This window comes from Morone saxatilis, unplaced genomic scaffold, assembly GCF_004916995.1.
Source record: "Morone saxatilis isolate NCDOM2014 unplaced genomic scaffold, NCSU_SB_2.0 Contig23, whole genome shotgun sequence".
Classification (NCBI taxonomy): domain Eukaryota; kingdom Metazoa; phylum Chordata; class Actinopteri; family Moronidae; genus Morone; species Morone saxatilis.
This window is the reverse complement of record NW_023339796.1, coordinates 4,112,361-4,139,102: the sequence shown is the minus strand read 5'-3', so window position 1 is coordinate 4,139,102 and position 26,742 is coordinate 4,112,361. Positions and strand designations below refer to the sequence as shown.

Below are 26,742 nucleotides of genomic sequence, written 5' to 3'. Positions count from 1 at the left end.
CACTGAGCTAACCGGGCACCCTGAAATTTTGATGAAATATGTGTTTCATCTTGATAGCAGGTTTGTAATATTGTGTTTTCTCTTTCAGTTTTCAGAGTGACTTCTCCTTGGGTGACAAGACCGCCTTGGTCAAGAGTCTTTCGGATACAGATGCCAAACTTCTGGCTGCCCTTCCCAAGGGTGTGCATTGGTTCTACCCACACACAGTAACTCAGAATAAAACAGTGTGATATTTTTTACATTTTTATGATACTAAATATGTATTACCCGTTCTTATATTCAGTTTCAGAGTTGAAGAAATACTTTGAGGGAGCTGTTACAAAGGATTTGGGAATGAACAGGTATCTTTAGGGCTCAATATACTGTATTTTCACACACAATACATTGAAATATTTTTATAAAGACCAACTCAGCTGAACAACTGCTTTACTTTACTCTCACCTTTTGTCTCTGACAGGAAGGAAAGGATAGCCCGGCGCCTCGAGGGGATTGAAAGTGATGCTCCACCTGCTCTGGTGCCCGGTGGTTTGGTAGCCAACAGAATGCTGGAGGAAGATCCTCCGCGGTACACCCGCGCCTCAGATCCCTGTGAGCCTTGTGTGATGGGTAAGCATGGCACGATGCATTGCAAAAATATATGATACTGCCTTTAATGCACTTGGATTGGCATTGATTCAGTATTTGTAAACCATGTGATTTATTTTGTCGAAAAAGTGTTTTGTCTGCCAGTTTACTTTCACTATTTTTTGTCTGAACATGCTGTTGAGTAATTGGTTCCTCCAGTGCAGCTGCTCAGTGGCCAACAATTGATATCTGTGTTTGTACTGGGCAGCTGTACTGTAGGTTTAATGAATGTGTCGGTGAAAATAAAACATTCTGACAGTTGTTGCATGTTGTTGCATTTTGCAAGAAGTGAATTCACTAATTGGTATGAATATCTATGATGTGTATTTGTGGGAATAACGCATTTATGTAACGTTGATGGAAGGCAGCGAGCGTTTATGTCATTAGAAACTCCAAGGCTGCTAAGCGAGATTGCAGAGTTGGTCGTGTGAGTGTTGACTGCTCAGGGTCAATATAGCACCATATCCACTGAATGAATCTCCTTGCTCATTTAACTTCCATATAATTTAACACCTAGTCAGATATATCTGAGCTTTCAGAAAAATATGCCCTCCATTCGTAATTGTGACTTGAGGTAGTCAGAAACTGGTAATTACAGTAATTCCCATGTGACATAAATGTGTTTTTAAGGTGGTAAGTAATCAAGTTTTTCCACTATTTACCACAGTGAGGCGTTACAGTCGAGAGGAGCTGGAGGCCCCCCAGAAACAGGTGTCATCTTTAGACAGATCACCTCAGGTCAAAGGTGGTGTTGGCAGCAGCCGTCAGGAGCCGGTGTTGGTATATGTTGACCCAGTAACGTTATCCACCTCTACCACGCCCTCATCTGGCCCCACAGACCCCGCCAGCCTCAGTTCCAAGGCTGAACGCATCGCCCGCTACAAAGCCGAGCGCCGCCGCCAGCTATCAGAGCGTTATGGAATCCTTCTGGATCAGGAGGCGGACATCGATTACACACCACGCTACCGTTCCCGGCGTGAACCAGACATTTCTGACCGGCAAACTGCTGCCAGGCGAGACAGAGACAGACAACAAACGGAGGAACAAGGACGGGAGCCCAGAGTGCCATACCGCTCCGGAGTGGGCAGGGTTTACATGAGGACTCACCCAGATCCCGCCTCTACTTCCACCTCCAGCCCCTCCCACTCAAACCAAGCCCCTCCCCCCACACAAGAAAGACAGAGAGGATTCTCAGAGCGGGAAAGAGTGATGAACATGGAGAACCACCGGCGCGCTTCGGCTCAAGAGCGCTCAATCACTTCTAGAACAAGAACCCAGGAGCCGCATCCGCCCCAGTCCCAACAGCAACAGCTCCCCCACCACCACCAGGACAACGCCAAACAGGAGCCAAGCCCCGCCTCCACCAGGGATTACAGCATTGCAGCGGTGCCCAGCTCCCCTCGCACAGCCCGCCGGGCCTCCCTGCCCTCCACTCGCTACGGCATCTCACCTGGGGATTTATTCATAGAGCAGCAGGCCCAGAGCATCCTCAACAGACAGGGGTAAGTTTAAGAAAGCATTATACAGTAAGTAAGTAAGTACTAAGACTGACCGGTTAAACTCCATGACATCGGTCTGATACAGTGAATAAAATTTACTATAATACTAGAATAATCCAAAAGATTTAACTTGTATTTATTATTAAATTTAGGATATTATGTTCTTAAACATCTGTATACACCTTTAAAGGACCAGTGTGTAGGATCTAGTGGCTTCTAGCAGTGAAGTTGCAGATTAAAACCAACTGAATACTGCTCCCCTTCTAAGTGTGTAGGACAAACTACAGTGGCAGAGAAACAAAAAACCCTATAAAAAAGTGTTAGCTTTGTCTGTTCCGGGCTACTGTACAAACATGGCAGTTCAACATGGTGGACTCCATTGAAGAGGACCCGCTCCCTCTGTAGATAAAAACGGCTCATTCTAAGGTAACGAAAGCACAGCAATTCTTATTTTCAGGTGATTATACATTTATATATATTCCATTTCTGCTAATAGATCCTCCTGAATGTTACACACTGGACCTTTAAAGTCTAACATAAGACTAGAATTAAGAACATCCCTTTTTTGTGTGTATTTCTACGTGCCTATCCCAACACATTATAAATTACTTTATTTTGACTGTTTAAACAAGTCATTCGAGCACAACAGTATCTTTTTTTTAAATACCAAAATGGCCTATTAATCCAAGCCATTAAGTTCCTTTCCAGGTACTTCTATTTGCTGTGTATTGCTGCCCATGAAAAGTCTGATGTTGTGTCTACGGTGTATTTTTAGACTACGTGTAGAGAGTTTAAACCACATGAACCCCTGTATTCCTGACACTGATCCACTGGCTGCTAATATCCTTCAGCAGCATGCTATACATCTTTTTTATGGTTCATTTTTGATCATCACAAAGCTGGTGAAAATAATTTACTGCTACACTTGCTATACTAAAATTCATGAATTGGTACAATTTGTGGCTGTCCACTGGCTGCTGAGCTAGCTGGCCTGCTGCTTTTACCACCGTGACAGTATTAGGATCTTTCTAGACTGTGGGTCCAGCTCTGTCATGCTTGCCCTGCTCTAGTTTCACATAGAAAGGTGCTCTGGGGAGCTCATCAAGAAAAGGTTGTAGGGCAGCAGGGTAGATTGCAGGGTTGGTTTTTGGAGGGGATATGATTTCCCTGCTTGCCCCGAGAGGTAAGCCTGATTTAACAGCAGCTTGGTTCATTAGCGAAGAGCTTATGTCACTTTCTATTATAAACTTGAATATGCTACCACAAAAGGAATGATGATTGGAAAATTTGTCAAGTAAAGTCAATGAGAAACAGTTTGACATAAAGATGTTGAAGAAGATGACATACAGTACCATGAACTGAAACCTATAAATAAAGGTTAAGAAGTGACGAAAGCTGCATCAATTGACAATAGTTAAACTTTAATGACAAGTACACAACACAGCCAACGCTGAAGTGATCCTGTAAACAATGATCAAACATCTGCAATATCTAAAAATACTCCTGATTGTGGTTCAGCTGATCAGGGCAGCTCACTTTACTCTGATCTTTGCAAGAATGATGAGAAGTTTCCCTCAGAGTTTGACACTGTCACCACATCATCCTGTAGCCTGGCCGCCCTGTCAAAGAGCGACTGGTCTCTCAACACAGACTCAGAGAGTGACACTGTCTTCAGCTGGCCTTCAAGGTACTGTCCCCTCAGGATGCCATCAGCGTGAAGACCGTACAAAAGCCCTGTAGTCCACCGGGTACATGTGTTAAAGCTGGCAGAATTCACTTCATAGCTCAAGGAAGTGCTGATTCATTCTACAATATTTTTATGTAAACACTAAAAACCATGCTGACATTTTCTTTTTCTTGCACTCATCTCTTTCACACAGCATTCAGGGGTGTTTAAAATTGTAAACAGTGTTATTAATATCTTCTAAACATTGTTATAAATGTCTTCTAAACATTGTTTTAGAGCTTGAAAAAAATGTTCAGTATGCGGAAACCTGTTGATGCCCTGTTGGGAACACCCTAAAAAAGAAAAGGAACAAGATAATAAGCCAGCACTTTAAAAACACGTCCTCGGTGGACATGCAGCTAACTCGTTCCAGTAGATATACCATATAACAGTAGAATATATAATTATATCTCATTCAGTAATACTTCCCTTATTAACTGGTTTAACAAGTGTTTCAAGTTTGTGGATCTTATGGGTTTACATTTTTCAACTGACAAACTTCCACCCCTAACTAAACTTTGTACTTAACATTTATTCATCAAAATATTTACCGAATACATACATTCATTTTCTGGAACAGCATTTTCAAACATTTTTTTTGCCATTGTGACACTTATTTATGCTGTAATTTTATCAAACAATAAAACAATCACTGTCAAAATAGAAAACTAAGGATCAGCCTGAAAAGAAAGCAGCAACGTATATTCCATCAGAGCATTTCAGTAATAGTGGCATTCATCTCCTCTACATCTGAACTGGGAATCAAACTGGAAATGTTATTGTTAAATTCTTGTTTCACTAATTATTACGCCTTACCAATTGTCTTGTTTTATTCTCTTATTCTTTATTGCGTCAAAATCAGAATAACAGTATACCCAAACTGTCCCTTCAACTCAACACTTTTACAGCTCTTCTGTCACATAAGTTGGATCACTTTCTATAAACATACCGAGAACTCTGTAAAACTAGCAATGTTTCATAATCACAATACCCTCCCCTGCACCTACATCCTTGTTAAGTTAGCGTAAGTGTGTGTGGCCTGGGTTTCATGAGAAATTGAGTGGTGTTAGTGAACTGGAGTTGATGGGGTGACAACATTAGTCAGCTCAGTGCTCTGACCCAGTTGTCGGTGGGTCGCAGGCTGACTCAGCACTTCTCAGCTGAGGCTGCACTCACATCCCCCTCCTCAGATTCTGGTCTGTTAACCCCTATGAAATTACATCCGAGTCTTGTACCCTGTCAGTGACTTTGACAATGTCGTTGCATAAGAAAATGCATTTCTTCTTAAGAGTTTGCATGTATGTAATCACCTGATATGGTTTTGTGCTAAAAGGATTCTAGAGAGAAACAGATTAGCAGTAAACTTTGATTTTATCTGAGTGGTTCTGGAGGGTTTGTCATTAAAGCTTTAGGTCCTTGGGTATATCTGGAGCGGACTGTGTCCCAGATACGTGACATAGCTGGCTTGCTGATAGCCTGTGAAAGGTGGTCCGCCATGGTCAGCCTTTGAGCTTTATCGACAGGTGCAATTCACCGAGGCATGGCTTGCTTGATCAGACAAACCGATCAGAGTGGTAGAAAAGCTTGATTGATTTCATTGGTAAACATAAACAATAGTTTCTCTTTGATGCTCCATTTGCAAAAAATAAGTAATACAGTTTTTCCAAAGAAAGGAAAACTCTTTCTGTAGTTTGTTTTTAATGTCTGATGTGTTTTAAAAAAGGATTTTCTGATCAATTTTTCAATTTATATTAAAGCCCAATGGAGGTCATTGGCATTGGCTGCCGTTCTGGCCTTATCAGCTGCTAATGCTAGCTAGCATTAGTGTGTACTCATGTAGTGTAGCACAGGCACTGTGTAAGTCCTTCATGCCATGTCAGATAAAGCAGAGGCTCATCAATTATGCCTGGCTTAGTGGTCTTGAATGAGATTAGAGCAACCTTTGGCTACCAGGGGTCAGAAGGTTATAGATGAAAATAGTTTGGCTTACTTTTTTGGCACGGACACATCAGAGGGAGACAGTTGTTTGAACTAAGACTCAAATTTAAACCCAGGACATGCTGCGACTTGACCTTATTGCAATTCTAGAGTAGGATTTGGGAGCTCAAGTTGGTCCCACGATAGTCTAATGTCACAAGCACACATTGATGAGATTTGTGATATTCCCGGAATAGATATTTCATCAGGAAATAAATGAAATGTGAGCAAAATGAAAATCAGTCAAATACTTTTAGGTTTGAGCAGCATGTTGTTTGTCTGCTCTACTGGCAACCTTGGTAAGTAGGCGATCATTATTTAGACATACCACTCTACTCAAAATATCTAGTTGGATAGTAAAATCTGCAGCTGGTGTATTTGATAATTCACCAACCTTTGTGGCACATGGAAAAAACCTTGTTATTTGCCCCTTACATTACTTCTTGTTTGAGTTGAGTTCGGAGAGCGCTTTAATTGAACTGGAATCTCAGTATCCTTTATCCATTCCTTTCCTCAAGAATCCGAGTAAAGGATCGGTTGTCCAGGGATGAAACTGTCCAGAGGGCCCCTGACTGGAGTCCAGACAGGCACCAGGCTAACAGACACCATACTCAGGGGAACACTGCTCAGTATACACCACAACGCTCAGATCCCACACAGCAAAGGACTGTTCCGCAGCCTCAGCCAAGCCCAGGCTACCATCCTGCACACAGCCAAACAGTCTATCCTCCTTCCGCTCCTGAGTACCAACACTCTGGCCCTGCTGTGGACTCTCAGCCTTATTTGGCCATCCCTGCCCCAGTGGCCACTGCCAAACTTCCTGGACCTCCTGAGGTACAACCACGAAGGAGACCGAGTGCAGACCAAATCTATGCCACCCACAGGGAGGCAAGATTGGAGGCTAAACAGGCTCTAAAAGAAGAGGCCCATACGGAGGGTTTGCTTAAGAGCAGGAAAGCTGTTTTGCCCTCAGAGATCCGGCGAAGGGAAAGGAGTGTTGATGATACTCATAGGGGCCGACATGAAGACATGGACTGGCAGAACTACAGCCCAGAATTTAGGAGGATGAGTCGAGGTGAGGAAGACTGGGATCGGGAGAGACCGAGGGAAAGGGGCAGAGAGAGAAATGTGGAGAGGATCAGAGAAAGAGGGAGAGGGCATCTCTCCAGCCATGACAGCCAAGAAGAGAGAGTATTTAGATCTGTGCAGCCTTCCCACACCTCTGTACACCAGCAGCCTAGGCAGCATCAACCCTCAGAGCCTGTATATCATCAAGAGCCCCAAATTCTGCAGCAAGAGCCTCCAACGCCACAACATCATGAACCCAGAAGGAGACAACATGGTGCTCAGATTCAACAGCAAGAGCCTCAAAGGCAGCCTCAGCACGATCACTCGAGACAGCCTCAGCACAATCACTCGAGACAGCCTCAAGAGCCTCTAAGACAACAGCAGTCTCATAGACAACAGGAGTTTGAGCTCCAAAGACAAGAACTCCCAAGTCAGCTGCAAGACTCCCAGAAAAATCAACAAAAGCCCCAACTAGACGAAGACTTGGAGCTTCAGAGGCAGCGACAGCAGCAGCAGGATCCATCAGGGCACCAAAGGTTTGACTCAGCCGTCTACCTCCAGAAGGTCTCCGCTGTGCCTCAGGCCAAACACAGAAGCATGGAGATAAGTGGAGGGCCAAAACCCAAGACACGGACCCGTTCCATGTCAGATATAGGTGTAAGCCAGCATACTGCCATGTATCGTATGGAGAGGGCTGCCACCGGCAGAGAGTCACTGAGGGCCGTCCCTCCATCAGGGATGGCTAATGGGGAGATGGGTGCTCTGGACACAAGGGTGTCAGTAGCACAGCTGCGACACTCTTATCTGGAGAATGCCAACCGGAAACCTGAGCTGTAGGTCCTCTGGCATGGGCTCTGTGTTGCATCGCTCAATAACTGTCTAACTCTGCATTAGTAAGCTGTTGCAAATAAATAATCCAATGATCCAAGAAAATAATGCTGATAGAATTTCATTCTATGGCATGACATGTGTCAACTTTTATTACTATGATATCTACCATCATCATGTTTATTTTAGTGTGTGCAATTTTGTTTTATGAGCTTAACTTACTTGTGCAAGTTAAAATCAGTTTTTGCTAGTTACCTTTGAGTAACAGTTGACTGCTGCTGCATGTTAACATTGGATAATGGCACTTCACAGTTCAGTTGCAGTTAGGTTGTGCTCAGCGTGTGCACCAGTATCATTGTGTGAGATCCTGTTCTAACTTGAGTGCAGTTTCTGGTAAACTGAATCTACTAAAACAACATCAAAACCAACAATTGTTAATAGTAATTTTTTACTTCTACTTCTCCTTTTTGTTGTCCGCGTCAATCTTTCTAAACTACACTTTAAAAGTGAGACTACTAAAGTAGATCTATCAGCAATGGAGGTAGATCCGGCTAGCGGCAGTGATCGGGACAGAGGTACTCGGAGGCCTCGACGCTACATCACTCCAGGAGACAGTCGCATGTCGGAGAGGTTTAGGACCCAGCCCATCACCTCTGCAGAGCGGCTGGAGTCAGATAGGTACAGGAGGGGCTCTCTGTAGCGATCTGCAGAAGCCCTTCAGAATCATTTCATTTAGAACAATACAGTGAATTGGATGGCAAAGCATGTTTCTAGGTAGTGGTTCCTCAAATAAAATAAAAAAAGCAGTGTAAATGCTGATGCTTAATGTATATTAATGTTTCCTGCAGGTCTCGTCTAAGCCCGCCACAGCTACATGATGCTGAAGGTATGTTCAGTCAATTGCATACATGCCTAATATATATTCATGATTGTTGTTTTCAAGGCATGTAAATGTAGTTGATGCAGTGTAACAGTTATTTTCTCTTTTTTCATTAGATGAAGAAAAACTGGATGAGAGAGCCAAGATGAGTGTGGCTGCCAAGAGATCCCTCTTCAGGGTATACTTCCTACTTTATGTACACGTCAATCATAAGGACAGATAATTAAAACTGTATATTTTTGAATGAATAATTAAACTCATAATTCCAAAACAAAAAGCTGCAGCTTCATTCAGATGTACAGCAGACAGTGGTGTTTGTGTAATTTCTGCCATATTTAATACCTGCAACAAGCTACCTAGGTGTTTATAGACATTAAAGTAGGTACTTTTCACTTCAGGTATCACTGTTATGGCTTCAACTTTACTAAACCAAAGTACTGATGTTTTCCTGATATATTATTCCAGGAGCTGGAAAGAACATCAGACGGAGGTGTTCCCAAACCACGCTCTCGAAACGCTGCTGTAGAAAGGCGTTTAAGAAGAGTTCAGGATCGCTCGCACACACAACCAGTCACTAACAAGGAGGTGGTGAATGCTTCAAGGTAGAGCCTGGATTTTGCTTGTATAGCTGTATTTCTTTTTCACAGAATTAGAAGAGAATATACTATTGGTCTATCTTTTTCTTTTCTTTTCTTTTCCTTTATCGTTATCGTATTCCTGTCCTTTTTTTCCATTTTTTTTTTCTGTTCCTCTCCTGTTTTTTCTTTCTGTCTCCTCTTCAGACACCTCCTTCTCTAAGTGACTGTATTCTTCTTTGCTTTGCATTATCCGTATTCACGTCCTTTTCTCCACTTTTAAGTGATCCTGCCACATCGTCACAACCTCTGGGCATCTACACTAATGTAACCCGCGTCCCCAGCCCCACTACAGTCAGCACCAGTGTGACCAGCATTAGGTACAACTGAGTTGGGCTGCTTACTTATATGTGCTTTGTATCTGTATGTGTGTATATGTGTATATGTGTTGTTTACTTACTTAAACCCATGCTCTTCATACCCCTGTAGGAAATATGTTGTTCTGTTAACCCATAGAATGTCTCTATTGCATGAAAGTCATCAAGTTTCAATTATTTTCAAGATCTCAGTTCAATAAAAGCATTACAGTAGAGGGACCTCTATGGGTTTACAAATTACCATCAATGTGGTGCAATAGAATTCAAATGAATTTGGATCTAGTATTGAATCCACTTAGTGATGTAAATATAAATGTGCCACAGAGACATTTTACTCTCCATCTCCCTCTCCTGGTTGCAGTGCTGCTCTGTTCATCCAGCTCATCTTACCTTGTTATTTCTGCCCCTTCATGTGCTGCTTCTTAGCTGTGTGCACCTTATACGGGCAGTAAGTCGGTGTTTACACAATAATTCATTCAGTACTTTCCATGCCCAGTTTCCAAGCATTTCCTCTTTCAGTGTTTCTTACATGCAGGTCACAAATGTCAGTTACATATCTTATGGAAAGGTTAGAGGTTGAGCCAGTTAAAGCCCTCTGCATGTTTGAGTTCACGTGTCCTGCAGTTTGTTTACTAACCCTGGTTTAACTTAGCACACTGCTGGGAGATCGCCATATCCCCTGCAAACACCCAAGTGCATTATATGATTATCTGGCATATGTGTGCTGATCTACTTATGTCTCTGTTGCTGTGCCTGTAATCTGACACAGTTGTCACAGTTATTTACCTCCTAACTGGTATTTGCATGCACGTTCGGTTCTTTGATATGTTAGATATCCTATGACATGGATGATTGAGAATCTTCGTAGACATGAAAGGATTTGAATATTTTATCTTAAAGCTTGTTAAATTTGAGTTTTAGATGAAATAACTGGAACCTGTCTCTACTAAAAAAAACACCTGAGTTATTATATAAAGTTTTTACTAATCATGCTGTCTTAAGGTGTCAAAAACGTACAAGTACTACAATCAGTCATAGCATGTGTTCTAATGTTTGATCTTTTTATCACCAGTAAATACTTCTTCACACCATAAACACTTCCCAGTCCACAAGAAGAGCTTTCATTTTAAATCAAATGCTTATTAGAAGACTTACACCCCCCATCACTGACATCCCCCTGTCACTAACCAGCATCCAGGCCTCCTCCAAGCCAGGCTCAGCAGTCCTGGATCAGGAGAGGGAGACACAGGAGCACCAGAAACCAGCTCAGGCTCCCAGTACCGGGGCGGAGGGAGATGCCCAGCAACCTGTCTCTGACGAGCCTGACCTGTCCACCCTCAGCTTGACTGAGAAGATGGCCCTCTTCAACCGCCTCTCTCACACTACGGGCAAAGCCGCAGAGGGGGCCAGAGGAGACACCCGCCAGCGCAGGGCCAATGCCCGGTTTCAGACTCAACCCATTACCCAGGGAGAGGTGGACCAGGTGAGTAAAGTTTACCTCATGTTACTGGGCTCTTATAAAAACAGTTGCAGTTTTATAAATAAAATGTGACCTATAAATGTTGAAGATCAAGATCCCTGTTTTCTTGTACCAACCTTGGTGACACCCTTCCTAATTACAACCACAAAATAATACATAGGATTCATTTTTAAAGAAAGAAAAATACATTCATGAGGAGGCCAAATGTGGAGACATGAAACGTTTGCTGCAAAAATAATTAGCACATTAGCATACCAGCAGTAGTGTAGAGTCCCAGAGTAGCCCAGTAGAACAGATCTGCAGAAGACACCGTAAATGAATTAAAATAAACAATACTGCATCTGAGGATTATTTGAGTATAAGATCTTCTTACAGTAAACAGGCCTGAAGCGATTAACTTCCAGGTCACTTACACTACAGCGAGTGTTTTGCAGTGCGCCAGTTTCCATTGGTGCGTGATGGGTGAATGACATGGTTCTCTGTGCAGCTGGATGACTCTCAGATACCACAAAATGATGTCACAAATGACCAACAGTTGACATATGGAAGCTCAGAAATACTGTACATAGGGAAAATATTCAGTCAGCTGATAGGCAGAGTGTTGTTTGTGTAATAATGAAGGATCATCTTGCTTCAAAAAATATATTTGGTCCTATTTTGTTGCTGTTGATGGGATACTATTCCATCTAAATTGCCAAACCACCAGCCGACATGTCACTGCCTTAGACATATTGGAGAAATTGTATATCCATCCCCTAATTTCATATTCTATAATTCCCTATACACGTGTAAAAATACATTATAAAAATAAGATAAGAACGGATATCCCTTCCTACGCTATATCCACTGAAACAAAAACAAGAAACACAGAATCAGATGTTTCGTAACAAGTTGACTTCACTTGCACTATATTCTCAACAGTGAGTCATAGTCAATCACTGGTGTCCACACAGGAAGCTGAGCCGGCGGTAACCTCTGCAGTGTGTAACGGTGACTTAGAGGCCAATCAGGGAGAACATGTAAGACCCCTGCTGCCCGTACGGAGCTTCTGATTGGTTGAGTGATCATGCGATTGATTGATCTGATTGGTCCCACTGGGGGCCAATGCTGTCTTGTCTTGCTTACAGTTGCTGAGTTAAGCTTAATAATGTCCATAAATGCAATCCAGTGTGTATTTTTAAGTTTGAAATGACTTTGCCTCAGTGATAAATGTTGCTTTGTCATGAGGAGTTGATTTTAAAGTCTAGGGTGCCTTGTTCGTTTTCCATGGATACTCATTTTTGGATGTAAGCAGCTTATGTGAACGCTTGCTCTCATTGCATAACAAGCATGGGGATTTTTGACTACGAATGGCGCATGGTAGTTTATTCAGGCTTTCTCCCAACCTGAATAAACTAGCAGACGTGAGGGTCAATACAAGACCTTGTATTACAACCAAAATCAATTGACAGCAGTCTGGAGTTTTAGCATCTCTGCTGGAAATGCTAAAGATGCTCTTGGAAGAAGGGATGGGTCACATTTCAATATACAATACATTAATACTGAAGCTATACTTTCCTCATCAAGATCACATGTATTTGATTTTACAGCTGAGTTAAATGAATTATAAATGCCTCAATCTGCTAAGCCAACATAAAGAGGCTATAGTTTGAAATTAGGCACCGTCAGCTGTCAAGGATTTTTATTCACATGATGAGTTAATTAACAAGCAAATAAAATAATAGTTAAAAATAAAGTGGAGAAGTTATCGGACTAGTCATTGTGATTATGAATTACATGACTTAAATGCAGTGTCAGGTGATAACTGCTGTAAGTGAAGGTAAATGTTTTGTCTGTCAGGTTTGTGCTTCACTTGTGTTCCTGTGCTCCCTGCTGCCATTTTGTGAATGACTGTTGCTGCAGGCTTCATGAGCAAATCTACTCGAATGTTTTCCCCTAATTTGCGTTGACTGCTGCTGTCCTTTCCCCCATCCATCCATCCATCCATCCATCGGTTTCGGTCCTACCTCTCATGCACTTTGTCATTCATCCAGTCGTTCATCACCACAAACCTTCTGTAACAACCACACATCCCTCTATTAATTGCTAACTTTCCTGTCTCAGCCACATGTAATTCATTCCTCCTCCCTATCAATCCCTTCAGCTCTCCTGTTGTCATCCCCGACTTTCTGACATGATTCCTGCTGTTCCTGCAGGTGAAAAACGGGGTTGAGATCAAACTGGAGCCCCTGTCAGCCTCCCTTGTCCGCTCTGTGGCAGCCGTCACCTCCCAAGCATCCGTCACCGCAGTAACCATCACACCAGGCAGCGGCGGTGTCAGCGATGATGCCGGTATCCGTCCAGGGAAGTCCACTGCCATCCCCTACATCCCTGCCCAACAACAGGCTTCCAGCACCACAAGCAGCCACCAGGAGAGGGCGTTGAGGTATTTCTCCATGACCCAGAGCGGGGACCCAGGCCACCATGAGCCTGAGCCCAACTCCTCCCCTCTTCTCCCTGAGAGCCGAGAAAAAGTGGGGGCTCCTCTTCCTCCCACCTCCTCTGCTGGTCACAGACAGCAGGGGGAAGCAGTAGAGGAGGGTTTGCGAGAGCATCAAGAGGAGGAGGTTAGGGGGAGAAAGCAAGGAGGAGCCAGAGAAGAGAGCCAAGACAGCAGCATTAAGGGGAAGCTGCACTCCCCCGACAGGGACCGGGACGGCAGGCAGCGGCAGCAGCATCCCCAGCCTCAGCCCTCTGCCGATCCCTCTTTGTGGAGGGGCGAGTCAGAGCATCTGCCCAGCTGGAGAGCCGCAGACGGGAACTCCCTAGAGAGTAGGGAGAGAGCAGAGGGAGGAGGAAGAGGAAGAAGAGGCTACCTGAGAGAGGCAGCTCACAGCTCCTCCACACAGGAGCAGGAGAGGAGCAGCGGCCGGAGCCAGGCTGGCATCTCAGGTAGGAGGCTTCTCCGATGACTTAGACAGAAAAGAGATGGAGAGGAGTGGGGGAAAAGAATGAATAAAGAGGGGTGGATAGCTGAGGGTAAAAGGAGGGATGTGGGAAGAGAAATGAAATTGGAGTGGACATAAAGAGAAGAGGGAAAGGGTGTGACAAAAAAGAGGAAGCAATGTCTGGGGAAGGAGCTGTTCTCATTATCCTCATTGTCTTATGCAGCGTGCTCCCACGCACGATTGCTTTCTGCCGGCTGCACACACACTTGTCCCAGCTGGGGGTGTTTGATTTGGCTGATACAGACGTCTGTAGCTGCATCTAATTAGCATATTTTCCCATGCATTTGCCTCGTGGCTGTCTTTGTCTAGAAAGAGGAAGCCCCTTCATGACACGCTGTTTGTCAGCTAACAGACAACAAGGATTTTTAAATCGAACTGTGTGCGCTCGCTGTCACGGCCTATAAAGGGGCTGTGGTCCCCCTGCACCATATTACGCCTGTGGGTTAGCCGTGCACATACTACAGTGTAATGGGCCTGACCTGTTTTTTATGTGCTAATGCAGAGTGTGTCTTGGGGTGGTCTTTTCCCATGCATGCACACAATCAGATGAAAGCACTCAGTGAGAGAGTGCGGAACAATTGGCCGGCACTTACATGAAGCAGGTAGAGGACAGGAAGGACACAATGGAAGCCTTGTCTGCCGGCTGTACTCTTATTTAGTTCTGCATGAGTAGATCTTAACTGAAGTGTAGTCTATTATACAATAGTATCATGAGGATAGAACGACTTGCATTGACTTACACAAATTCCCAGGGGACTTACCACTACATGCTTAACATCGACCCTTACCCTGACCTAACAAAAGACAAGTCTGAAGCCTAATAGCGGTTTTTCTTGTGGGGAGCAGTGCTTTGTCCCCAAATAGGAGATGAGGCCCCAAAATGTGACGTATGTGAAAAGCTTTTTGCCCTCACAGTGTAAATAATACAGATACACACAGACACCTCATACAGAATACACAGCAGGCGCTGTATGATGCTAATCCACCTGCATGTGTGCATGTGCTGGCATGTGTTTCAGGGATGAGCACTGGTTACACAGGATATTTATGGTAATCCAACAATAAGTGTAAATGCATGTAATGGAAAATGAAGAATTTGGTCACTTCTACTGCATACAGCCCTCACACTGTCTGTGGCGCTTCTGTGGTTTAGGTGTTAAGATACTGACCGTGAACCACGAGATCTCCAGCTCTAATCCAGCTGAGGACCACATTTCCTGTCATCCCTGCAGTATCTAATAAAAAGGCATAAAGTGGCCAAAATAATAATAATAGTGAAGTTTGGCTATATTAAACCTTTATACTTCATGCCTGATTCTAAACATAAAAAGAATAATAGTACCAATAATTTTATGGGTGTCTCTTATAATACGTAAATCGTATGACCAGTAAAAGTTAATATCAGACACTATAATAACATGATTATAAATCCTATATGTTCCTTTAGACTTGCCGGATCATCCAGCACCACTGAGGCCACTGATAGCTAAAGTGTCATCCAGGACAGTGTCTCACGTTTCAAGCAGCCAGCAGCAGCAGCAGCAACAGCAAACCAACATCCAGCCTCCTCAAACTCTTCCTAAACCCTTCACACAGCAGCCTCCTCCAACCCTACCCAAACCTCCATCTGACATCCAGCCACAGCCACACTCCCATCCTCCTCCGACGTACCCCAAACCCTTCACTCAGCCCCCGCAAACCCAGCCCAAACCTCAGGGCTTCGTCCAGCCTCTCCCGAAGCCTTACCCGCAGACAGCCCCCCAGCCTCAGCCCAAACCCCAGGTGCCTCCTCAGACACCACCCAAACCCCAGTGCTTCCCCCAAGCGCTGGTCAAGTCCCAGTCCCTGCCCCTGGACCACAGCGAGGACTTCAGCAAGCACAGCGTCGATTCTGGAGATCTGCTGTCCCCCACGGAGTCTGGAGACCTACCCTCTGACGGCATGTCCTCCAAACAGATGTCCATCAAGGAGAGGTGAGTGACAGCTGGAGGTTTGAGAGTGAGAGATTGTAGATGTTAAAACACATTACCAGTCAGGTTAATTGTGGCTACTGTTGAGTCCAGCTGGCTGAGTTGCTAAGGGTTGACAGTATCTGCCAAAAACACTGATTTAACATCATTTTAAGATTACAGAAATCATTTGCCAGCTACAAAAATCTAAACTGGTACACTTTTCTGACACTTACAGTGAGAGCTTTTCATGATTTGCCTTGCAATACAGGGTCCATTTTGTTTGCAGTTATTTTATTTTATTAGGTTAATGTCCAGATTGAGACAGAGTACTGACTGATTACTGGACCTAGGAACATGTACTACCAGGGCCACAAGAAAGCAGGATAACTTGGCAAAAAAAAGCTTAATAATGATGATATAACATTAAAGGCTATTATGGGCTATTTGTACAGTAATTAGTCTAAATGTGTCAGAGTCTGTTGTGCTGCATTTTTCCTCCTCTCTCCTGTCACAACAGAAATATACTGATACTGATTTCTAACAGTTTAGTACAGTAGGTCATCTCTATTTGAGGTAACAAGTCCCTCATTAAAACCTTTGAGCATTCGACAGAACATGAAATCTGTGTGAGAACACTACTTTACTGCATTATTTAGATTTAATAAGTAACCATAATAAAATACAGACCAAATTAAAGTTTCTTTTGCAGTTTGCAGTATTTTTATGCTCGCCCACACTTCTGCGCTCTCTTTTCTCTGCTCCCTACAGCATTGTGTTTGGAGGATAGGAGACGCCCTGTCTAACTTTATTTCGCACTAGGAATACTAATGGGGTGTGGAGAACAATTACATTTGGCAATTACCCCCACTCTTTGCAGTCCCGCAACGACATTGTCTATATAAAAACTGCTTGTGGTGCCAAAAAAGAGACAAACAAGCCAGATATTTCCATCAATAAGTATCACTTCCCATCTAGAGAAACATATTCATGAGGTGGCAAGAGGGTGGCAGAAATGAATATATACTGATTTATTGGCAGACAATCACATATATCAATATTTGCTTCTACATGAAGATATTTGAACTCAAAAATGTATTTTGGCACTTTAGTAAAGCATTAAATAGAAATATCTAAAGGTGTCATAAGAAATCAATAAATAGTTTATTGAAATCTTATGTCTCTTTCTATTGAACTTATGAGCTTATTACTTAGTCTGAAATTTAATTTCCGTTTTCAAATATGTTATTTTTAAAATGTATCCAAACTAATGTGTTAAATTTGACAGCATTTGACACTAAACTGGGGGCAGCTGCCACCCCATGCCAGCCCTCTAGATCCGCCCCTGGCTATCGGAGTGACTTGCAGTCTGTTCTGGGCTCTGATAGCCTGTTAATGGCAGATCACAAATAAAAGCATGGTGGTAAAGTGTAAACCTGATGACTAAAGCTGCAGGCGCAAGTCAACCTTGATTCCATTCACAAATCCAGGATCCAGTCAGCCCTTTACAAGGTGAAAACTGAGGTGTCAGCAAAGATCAGACACTGACAGAGATTTTTTGCCGGCTGGGTCCAAAGCCAGTGCCTCATAAATTTACGGTTTTTGACAGAATCAGGCAGAAGTCACTGTCTGCCCTTCCTCGCAGTATATAGGTTTGTTCCACCTTATTACATTTTTGGAGGTGAGAGAGATTCATTTTTAGCAACATTGTGTTTCTCCTCCCAGCCTGCAGAGATCTGTGTGGACTGGAGAACTCCTCTGAGATTTAGCAAATTCATCCTAATGCCCTCATTTCTGCCCTGTCCACACACAGAGAGACGATGACATACTTTCTTTTACCCCTCAGCCATCCGTTATCAACGCTTTATAGATCGGTTTCAGCAGTCACATTTGCTGGCTGTGGAGCAGAAATCTCTGACCTGGTTTTTGTTTTTACCCTTGAAGGGTTTTTTTCGTGTCATCTTTATTGAAATAATGAAAATGTTAATACATACAAGTTTCTGTTCCCTTTATTTGATTGTTTTTGGATGACAGGTTGATCACAATAACTGTCAGAGCCTAGAATAAACTCCCATTATAAGGGCTTTCTATAATGCCTTTTCCTTTGGGTATCTTACTACTAATTGAATAAACTAAATTAGTTTGACTGCTGCTAAGAATCATACTTGACCAGCGTCTGTTTTAGTGGACAAATTGGCTTCTAATTTAATAAAGTTATTGAGCTCCTATTAGGTACAATGTGTTTTCTTCTTTCTGCTCTTGAAATGAAGGTCCAGTGTGTAATATTTATGATTTATTAACAGAAATGTAATATAATATTCATAGATCACCTGAATATTAGAGTTATTGTGTTTTCGTTTCCTCAGAAGGAGCCGTTTTTATCTACAGAGTGAGTGGGTCCTCTTCCACGGAGGCCGCCATCTTGAACCATAATTCTACAGTAGCCCTGAACGGACAATTCTCTTATTATTCCACCCTATCTAAGAGTATCACATATATTTTATATCAGGTTGTTCCAGTTCATCATTGAACCTATATGTTGTTTAGTAGGATATTATATTTTTTATGGCTGCACTCTTCCATCAAATTGAAATATCCTAGATGTCTTGTCCATTATTTTGTACACATCTCCCCCAAACTCAGCCTGACATACAGCATTGTTTATCTTTTGGAACGGAATATAAAAGTTCAGTGTGTTTGAGCAATTATTGGCCACACAGCATGCATTCGTAATCAAAATTATTAACATTATTCGTTTTTGTGTATTTTTTTTTTTGTCAGAGTGGCACTGCTGAAGAAGAGTGGCGAAGAGGACTGGAGGAACAGGATCAACAAGAAGCAGGAAGTGGTTAAGGTGGCGTCCACTGAGCAGCAGGCTCAGGTATGGGAGACAGAGCAAACCTCCCAGAAGAAGGTCAGTCTGATCTGCACATCAGTGTTAATAATGAGTAACTCAAATCATATTCACACCCACATTTACACTATCATACGTGGTATCTTTAAAGAATCTTTAATTCCTAAACATAAAATGCTCCATATATTTTGAAAATTAGTGTTACAATGAGTGTTGTGTGACCCCTGTGACCCCTATTATTATCAAAACTGGCCATTCATCATCTCACAGTGTGATTACTTCATTCACAGTCCATTATAGCAAAATTGATTTGCGCTTGCCCCAATTTGTGCCTCTGATGTAATTTTAGTAGTATTTAGACATTTGCATAAATAATAACATACGAGTCCCACAAACTGGGACTAACTGTGGGCATGTCTTTACATAATGTAACCTGCTGGGCTGCACTGTGGCTCAGCAGTGCCTCATAGTCTCAACAAGTATACTATTATTATATTAGAGTTTTATTAGAAATCTGTAAGAGTAGCTTATGTTGTTTGCTGTAATGGATGCCTTGAAATCTCTGCTATACAGCCGGTTATATTTGACCATAACCGATAGGAATGATGGCCACAAGAGTGAAAATTAGACCCAAGTTAAAATACATTTTCTTCTTTTTACCATAAATTTAAAACATGCATACATTTCTTAATAATGCTCTGCTCTACACTTCTGGGTATGATAGTTTAAGAGCTTTGCCAAAGAAACCAGAGTAAACACAAGTGCCACATTTCATCCCCCATCGTTCATGGTTACCATGCCAGCTCCAGTCCCCACTCTTTTAGCTAAGTGCCCCTTTCATTTCCTCCTTCAGTCCATCTGTTGTTTGAGCCCAGTGGTCCAGATCAGTGTAGCATCCAGCCCCCATAGGCTGTAAACCAGGAAGCATATGGGACAGTCTGCTTGTAGAATTAGCAGTCTGGGGTTTTGGGAATAGATTCTCCTTTTTTACAAAATCAGATTTGGGTAAGCTCCAGACTCCCAAGTTTCTACAATGACTGTGAAAGCTTATTTGACAGAAGGAAATGGTTTAAGAATCTATTAAATGTATTTATATGCATCTCTGTAGGTTTAAACTGCAGTTAGAATGACATTTATAAGCTCAAATAACCTAGAATTCCAGGATTTACACTTTTCTTGCAGCTCATCTACTTCACATTAGTATTCTGTTGGGTGAAACTGCCTGCTTAAACCCTGGTTGGTAATCCTCTGGGCAGTCTCACCCCTAAACCCATTAGAGCAACAATGGCTGTCCCCCTTTCCTCCCCTTGACTGAGTACTTCCCCTGTGTTTAACCCCTCAGGAGGAAGGGGTGGTCGTTCAAGAGTACTCCGCTGTGTCTGTGTCTGAACAGCTGTGGGTAAGGCCCACACACCAACCTCGGACCAATCAGCTTTGTGTGGGACTTGTGGTGTCCAATCACAGCTTTGTGTTGACTTTGTGTGATGCTTCTCCTGAATCTGTGGGTCTTTGGGTGCTCTTAACTTGCAGTCTGAAATGGTGAGATGGTAGTTGGAAAGTTGCTGACGCTGGAACTTTTCAAAACTTTCATGAGCTTTTTGCTGATTCTGTCTTGAAGGGGCATTAAGTAATCAATGTAGTTCAAAGTAAACTTATCTGAAGACAGTTTAATCTAAAATCTATTTTCTTTTGCCTTTTTGGATAAACATCTTCAATTAAAACTGCTGTTCAATAATATTGATTCTACTTGCTCCAGGCATTGATTGAGATCAACTTTCACAGTCAAAACAAACCTTTATGGTCATATATTAATGGCCAGACCCAGCAACATCAGTGTTTTTTTAGGGTATTTATTGTTGCTTTTTGTCTGTAACAAACTAAATCTGTTTAAGATGAAGACCTCTCAAGATTATTAATAGTCTGAGAGGGTAAAAAAAATCATCATCATGACTTTTGATGATGGTTCACTACTTGATAGGGACGGGACGATATACAATATCACATATATCACATTTATTCTGGCGAATTTCCATTATTGTTATAATAATCATGTATATACTCACATGGCTTTACTCTAAAAAGTTTGTCTATCTCGCCAGCATACAGCCCTATATTGATTTCCTGATTTATTTTGAACAAGGGCACCAAAGGAAACCCAAATCTTTCCAGTTATTCCAAAATCCTAAGCCTGTCCCCATGGCTAAAGGCTCGGCATGTGGAAAGAATATTGATTTCAAAATAAAGAACAGGGAGATGAGGTGCCTATCTGCCTGTGTGATGCAATAAATATATGTGTTTCTTAACAAAAGGAAAGTGATTCCAGTATGTTTTAGTGCCGTGATGATTACGATAATATCGTGTATTTTGGACAAGATCGTGACATCAAAAATTCGTCCCATGCCTATTAATTGACTTTGTGTAGTTTTTAATAGAGTCACACGCCAAAAAGGTTAGGACCCACTGCTATATTGTACTATGTATAGATTACATTGTAAGACCACCTATTAATTAATGCACCTTTGAGCTGTAAGCTGTGTTTTAGCTGTATTGGTAATTGAATATGTGACAAGCTCTCAACTTATAAAGTCCCAGAGGGAAAATGGCTTCTGCAGTTTGCTGCTTTGTTACTAACAATGAAAATTTACTCTTCAATGGCCTTTAATCATTTTGAGTGCATTTTTATGCATGGTCTTTTCAATCAATTTTACTTTTGAAAGGCTTTTGGAATTTCTTAAAGATAAATAACTGATATTTTATGTTCAAAAACATAATTCAATTTATGAAAAAGTTTTATTTTGTACACAAATCATCGTAGTTTACAGAGCTTTTAGATTAGGTCAGGTAGTTGAAGAATAGCATTCCCGATTTCTGGAATTCTGTCCTTTGCATCCCTCCCTTATCTTCCTTCATCTGCATGCTCATTGTTCTCCTTCCATTCCCTCCTTTTCTTTCCTTTCTCTTACTTTTCCATCCACCTCTACATCCTCAGGAACCTGTCTTCTCTTCCACCTTTTCTCCTCCTATCTCCCTCGGTCAAAAGTGTCAGTATATTGACCATCATAGTCAGGTAAGGACATGCACCTGGCACGCTCGAATGCGCTGCATGTACTGGAGTCTTACCTTTTTCGCTTGGTTTGCAGCTACTGGTGTGAAGGGCGCTTTGAGTGCTGTTGAGTTTTATTTGGTTCTGACCGCATGAGTACAACTCCCTGTAAAGCCATCACTCCTACTGCGGAATAAAGTAGATTATAAAGGACATGCACCTAGCACGCCTGAGTGCATCAACATGTTGTTATATCTGCTTGGTTTGATACTGTGGCTACATGAATAATCGCTCCTAAGGGAAGTGTGGAATCACATGAAGTTCTAGTGAAGCTGTGTGACAGGTGATAATAGTAGATCCAGTGGTGTGTAGAAGCTCTTTGGTTTGGCTTCATGGTCTTGTATAAGGCTTTAATGCAGCTTGTAAAGAAAATACCTCCAATATAACTGAAGATACCCAGAAATGATAGCTGACAGTCAGCCTCATTGTGGAGAGTCTATTGCTTTGCATGCAAGGCACTTTAACTTAATAATCTTTCATAATTTGATAATTGATGTCCGATTTCCTCTGGTCTGTACAGAAGGTGGGCGAGGAGATCGATGCCCAGATGTCCATCGAGGAGAGAAAACAGATGATTTCGATTCGCGAGGATGCCTGGAAGACAAAGGGCAGAGGAGCGGCCAACGACTCAACCCAGTACACCGTGGCCGCACGTATGGTCAAGAAAGGTCAGTGCACAACCCCGCTGTTATCACACATCTTCGCTGAGGTGTACACCATTTTAAAACGCTCCCAAGCATGTATTGACTTAAAGAGCCTACAACAGACAATCATTGCTTCCTGTGCACTTTCCCAGTATTTCAATGCCCAGTATGGTCAGTTATAGAAACATTTCTGTGAAATATATATTGTTAAAATGTAAATAATAATTGAAATATGCTGGTTCAGACAGCATCTCTCCACAGTGGCAGATATTTTGTACCGTCTCCTGTGAATTTCTGTCTGTGTTTCCACAGGCCTGGCAGCCTCCTCCTCGGTTATCAGTCCCATCCTGTCACCGGTCTCCACCAAACTCAAGAGCAGCACACCTGCTATCAACAAACCACAAGAGGGTGAGAGAGATTTGGAAGTCCTGTGTCATCGCTGCCACCTCAGCTAAAGAAATCCCAGTTTAAGGATTTTATCAACCAGTGTGGTTTAAACATGAAGGGATTTAGTTTTGTTGTTGCTTTAGCCTGAAGTGAACTGTACTTTTACTTTGAAGCTTTTTATGTACAAAAACCATTAAAACAAGCAAACAATATTTGATGAAAAACTTAAAAAACAAATAATTGATCAATCATAATTAAACAGACCAAATTATGTACATATTTCTAGTTTGTGAAACTGAATTTTTAGTGAGACCTAATTATTTCATTTTTAGAAATTGAAGCCAGGCCAAACATGGAATCGGATAAGAAACTAGACAAGTTGGAGAGCTTCTTGGGACGTCTGAATAGCAAAGGTATGTACTTCCTTATTGACTTGAAGCTCATTAAGTGATATTTCTAAAAATATCTATAAAACAGTGTTTTGTGTCATCTTCACCTAAAGAAGAATGAAGAATCTGTCAAATTTAATTTCAAATCCTGTTTTTCTGCTCTTTCTGCAAATTCCACCCTTGATGTGTATTGATTTTATTATTGTATTAGGGCCTAATCTAGTTTCTCTTTTGTCAATCAGTGGCAGGTCTGCAGGAAACCACCATAACAGTTACAGAGAAGGCAGTGAAGGAAGTGATGAAGCTGGATGACGAAATCTTCTCCAAGTTCTACAGATGTGTTGCTGAATTTCCACGCATGCCCACCAGGATCGAGATCAATGAGGATTTTGACACCATCTTTGGTTCTCAGGGTCCCAAGTAAGAAAATAGAAAAAGCTTCTAATGAGGGCTGTTGTGGAGGGCTGCATACGATCTGTCACACACCACCTTCATTCATGCTCATACACGTGCTCCTTCTCCCTGTCCAGGTTGACTTCGGCCATGGTGCAGCATAAGCGCTCGGTGCGTCCGTCCAGGAACGTCCAGTCGTCCAGGAACCCTCTGAAGATGCTGGCAGCCAGAGACGACATCCGGCACGAGTACACCGAGCAGAGGTTGAATGTGGCACAGCTGGAGAGCAAGAGGATGAAGGCTGAGAAGGAGTGTAAGGATGACAGGGTGTTTTTATGTGTTTGTCATGTTATTTGTAGTCAAAAATCCCAGTGGAAAATTGGAAACATTATCGTTGTTTACAGCCTACAAAACTCCACCCATCTCAACCTCTATGTTTATTGGATAAACAGTATTAATTGGAATGCAGCCTCATATAGTTTGACCCACTTCTGTAGCAGTGTTTAGAATAGGGATTTAGTCTCTTTTAAGTATTTATGCTATGATTAAATGTGTACTCTTTCTCATTCCAGTGACTAAAACCTCTGAGTACTCTGAGGCTGCTCTGGCAGGTCTGGCAAGTAAAGAAAACTTCAGCAGTGTGAGTTTGCGCAGCGTCAACATCTCCGAGCAGATGTCCAACAACAGCGCCGTGCCATACAAGAACCTGATGCTGATGCAGATCAAAGGTAAAAACTCTGTTTGATTCTGCTGAGTCATATTGCGTGGTTGGTTTTACCTCCATGACCCCTGCCACCATCTTTGTTCCACGCTTCCCAATCATTGTCAATTCGGGCTTGAGCCTGGTTGTTTATTTGAGAAGCGCATTTCTCCGCACCGGTCACAAGCGATTCTGCTCCACTGCTCTTTCGTAATCACATGATCTTTATAATAACCTCATGAATTTAGTGGATGGATAAGCAGGGGTGTCACTTCTTCTGCAACAATGATGTTGATGATGATGATGAGCACTCGTGAACAAGGAGCGGACATTTTCACCGCTCTACTTCACTCACATACCCTGCTCCAGGCCAAGAAATAGTCCAGCACAACTTTTTTTTTTGATTTTGTTACCTTCAGACAGCTATGCGAGCTGTGATCTCCTGTCCTGCAGTCTTTGTGTTAAGCTAAGCTAACTGGCTGCTGGCTATAGCTTTATATTTTAAGGACAGATATGAGAGTGGAATGCTTTTTTGACAGGTAAAACTCAGGAGATTAATAACTTTATGTTTTCCAGGTCGTCGTCACGTTCAGACCAGATTGGTGGAGCCGAGAGCATCATCACTGAACAGCGGTGACTGTTTCTTGCTGGTCACTCCAGAGCACTGTATCGTCTGGATAGGAGAGTTCTCAAATGTCATCGAGAAGGCTAAGGTGAGCACTGTCCCTGTATTAATATAGATACTACAGAGTTTTGGTTTGGACACCCAGCATCAAGGCTACTGTTGTATTGGCAGCTGAACAAAGATGATTCACTGATGATTCTGCCTCTCATTTCCATTCCCCGCACAAACACACACTAATACACATTGGCACATAAACCCATGTCTGCTCCTCATCAAACACATGCTTTAAGGCTAGTCTTCAGCTCTTCCATTTCCCCAAAGGAGGTATGTCTAGACACTTTATAATAAACATTGTTTTTTCTACTCCACCTTCTTGTACAGTGCGGTTTATTCATTTTATTATGACTTTATGCACAGAAATACCAAAAGATTAAGCCAAGTCTCTTCACAGTAACTTCACAGTAACTAAGCTTAGTCTTCAGTATCTGACTCAACTGTTAAGTTTTAACTTTTCTCAGAATTTCTGTATAAATATGAAGCATGATGTTAAAGAGGTTAGTTCACCATTACCGGATTAATCAAAAAGGTCAATGTTAACATGAGAGCATGAGACCAACAAAAACATTTTTTGTTTTTTACCTGCAGGCAATAGATTTGGCCACCTTTATCCAGACGAAGAAGGACATGGGTTGCAGAGCGAACCAGGTGCAGACCGTTGAAGAAGGGGTCAACCCGCAGGGTTCAGATACCCAGCAGTTCTGGACGATCCTAGGTGGACAAACTGCTTACCAATGTAAGAAATGAGCCCCTAATACTCAATCAAGAAAGTTAAAGTTGTTGCTCTCAAACCTCCTTGCAGGTCAATGTGTGTACAGACACCTGGTTAACACTGATTTTATGACACATTATTTGTCTGTCTAATCGTTCTATAGCGGCAGGTCCACCAGAGGATGATGAGCAGTTTGAGAATGCCATTGTGGAAACCAACTGTATCTTCAGACTGCTGGATGACAAACTGGTTCCTGATGATGATGAGTGGGGGAAGGTCCCTCGCAGCTCTCTGCTGGAGTCAAAGGAGGTCAGTGGGACTTTCTATGGGTCCACAAAAGCCTCCTGTCCTTCCTGATTTTCATATTTTAAAGGAAATGATGTACAATCAGCATTTTTAACCCGGATTAGATAAATATAATTATATACTGTAACCAAGACTGTAACCAACTGGCTCTGTTCAGCTTTGATTCTGCTGTAATGAGGCTTCATTACAGCAGAATTAAGTTTAAAAGTATCTGGTAGACTTTTCCTTTAAGGCACCAAGCTCTAAATATCAATATTTGTCATATTTCAGTTTGTTCAAGAGGCTTCAAGCTGCTTTTAATTTGTTGCTTAGCAACAGCAGGTGCCGTGGCGAGTACCTCCTACATCCATCTGTGTGCACTGCTGCTGCTAAAAAAATGAAATAGGTTCAGGAAATTGGGGCTAGGACCAAGGAGTACACTGCAGCTACAGTGCTTATTTTGCATATAAATGATTGTGCACCTTACGGTCTCACTTTTCATTCCTCTGTGGTCGTATTGTTTGAGTTCTGTGTGATATAGTTTGTTGTGATTTGTGTTGTTTGCGTTTTTTTTGTACACTGTCAGTTTTTTTCCTTAAAGGTAACATTTAGGAGGATCTATT

At 42.3% G+C, this 26,742-nt stretch overlaps 1 protein-coding gene across 5 annotated transcripts in view; it reads left to right on the top strand.

Annotated features, from left to right (window-relative positions):
* LOC118335211 (supervillin-like) overlaps positions 1–26,742 on the top strand; it is a 48,018-nt gene that overhangs the window by 12,279 nt on the left and 8,997 nt on the right. For 3 of the 5 annotated variants that reach the window (XM_035671446.1, XM_035671442.1, XM_035671445.1), the window contains exons 3-28: positions 89–180; positions 284–341; positions 458–606; positions 1,292–2,126; positions 6,345–7,727; positions 8,230–8,400; positions 8,571–8,608; positions 8,719–8,780; positions 9,068–9,204; positions 9,462–9,557; positions 10,746–11,037; positions 11,988–12,053; positions 13,230–13,965; positions 15,469–15,994; positions 18,752–18,884; positions 20,167–20,223; positions 21,814–21,891; positions 22,448–22,595; positions 22,884–22,979; positions 23,291–23,371; positions 23,590–23,767; positions 23,878–24,053; positions 24,313–24,468; positions 25,017–25,153; positions 25,711–25,858; positions 25,998–26,143. In XM_035671446.1, coding sequence (XP_035527339.1) covers positions 334–341; positions 458–606; positions 1,292–2,126; positions 6,345–7,727; positions 8,230–8,400; positions 8,571–8,608; positions 8,719–8,780; positions 9,068–9,204; positions 9,462–9,557; positions 10,746–11,037; positions 11,988–12,053; positions 13,230–13,965; positions 15,469–15,994; positions 18,752–18,884; positions 20,167–20,223; positions 21,814–21,891; positions 22,448–22,595; positions 22,884–22,979; positions 23,291–23,371; positions 23,590–23,767; positions 23,878–24,053; positions 24,313–24,468; positions 25,017–25,153; positions 25,711–25,858; positions 25,998–26,143 — 6,033 coding nt within the window. In that variant the 5' untranslated portion in view covers positions 89–180; positions 284–333. The remainder of the gene's footprint in view (positions 1–88; positions 181–283; positions 342–457; positions 607–1,291; positions 2,127–6,344; positions 7,728–8,229; positions 8,401–8,570; positions 8,609–8,718; positions 8,781–9,067; positions 9,205–9,461; positions 9,558–10,745; positions 11,038–11,987; positions 12,054–13,229; positions 13,966–15,468; positions 15,995–18,751; positions 18,885–20,166; positions 20,224–21,813; positions 21,892–22,447; positions 22,596–22,883; positions 22,980–23,290; positions 23,372–23,589; positions 23,768–23,877; positions 24,054–24,312; positions 24,469–25,016; positions 25,154–25,710; positions 25,859–25,997; positions 26,144–26,742) is intronic. The other 2 variants (XM_035671443.1, XM_035671444.1) reach the window with 2 other exon arrangements.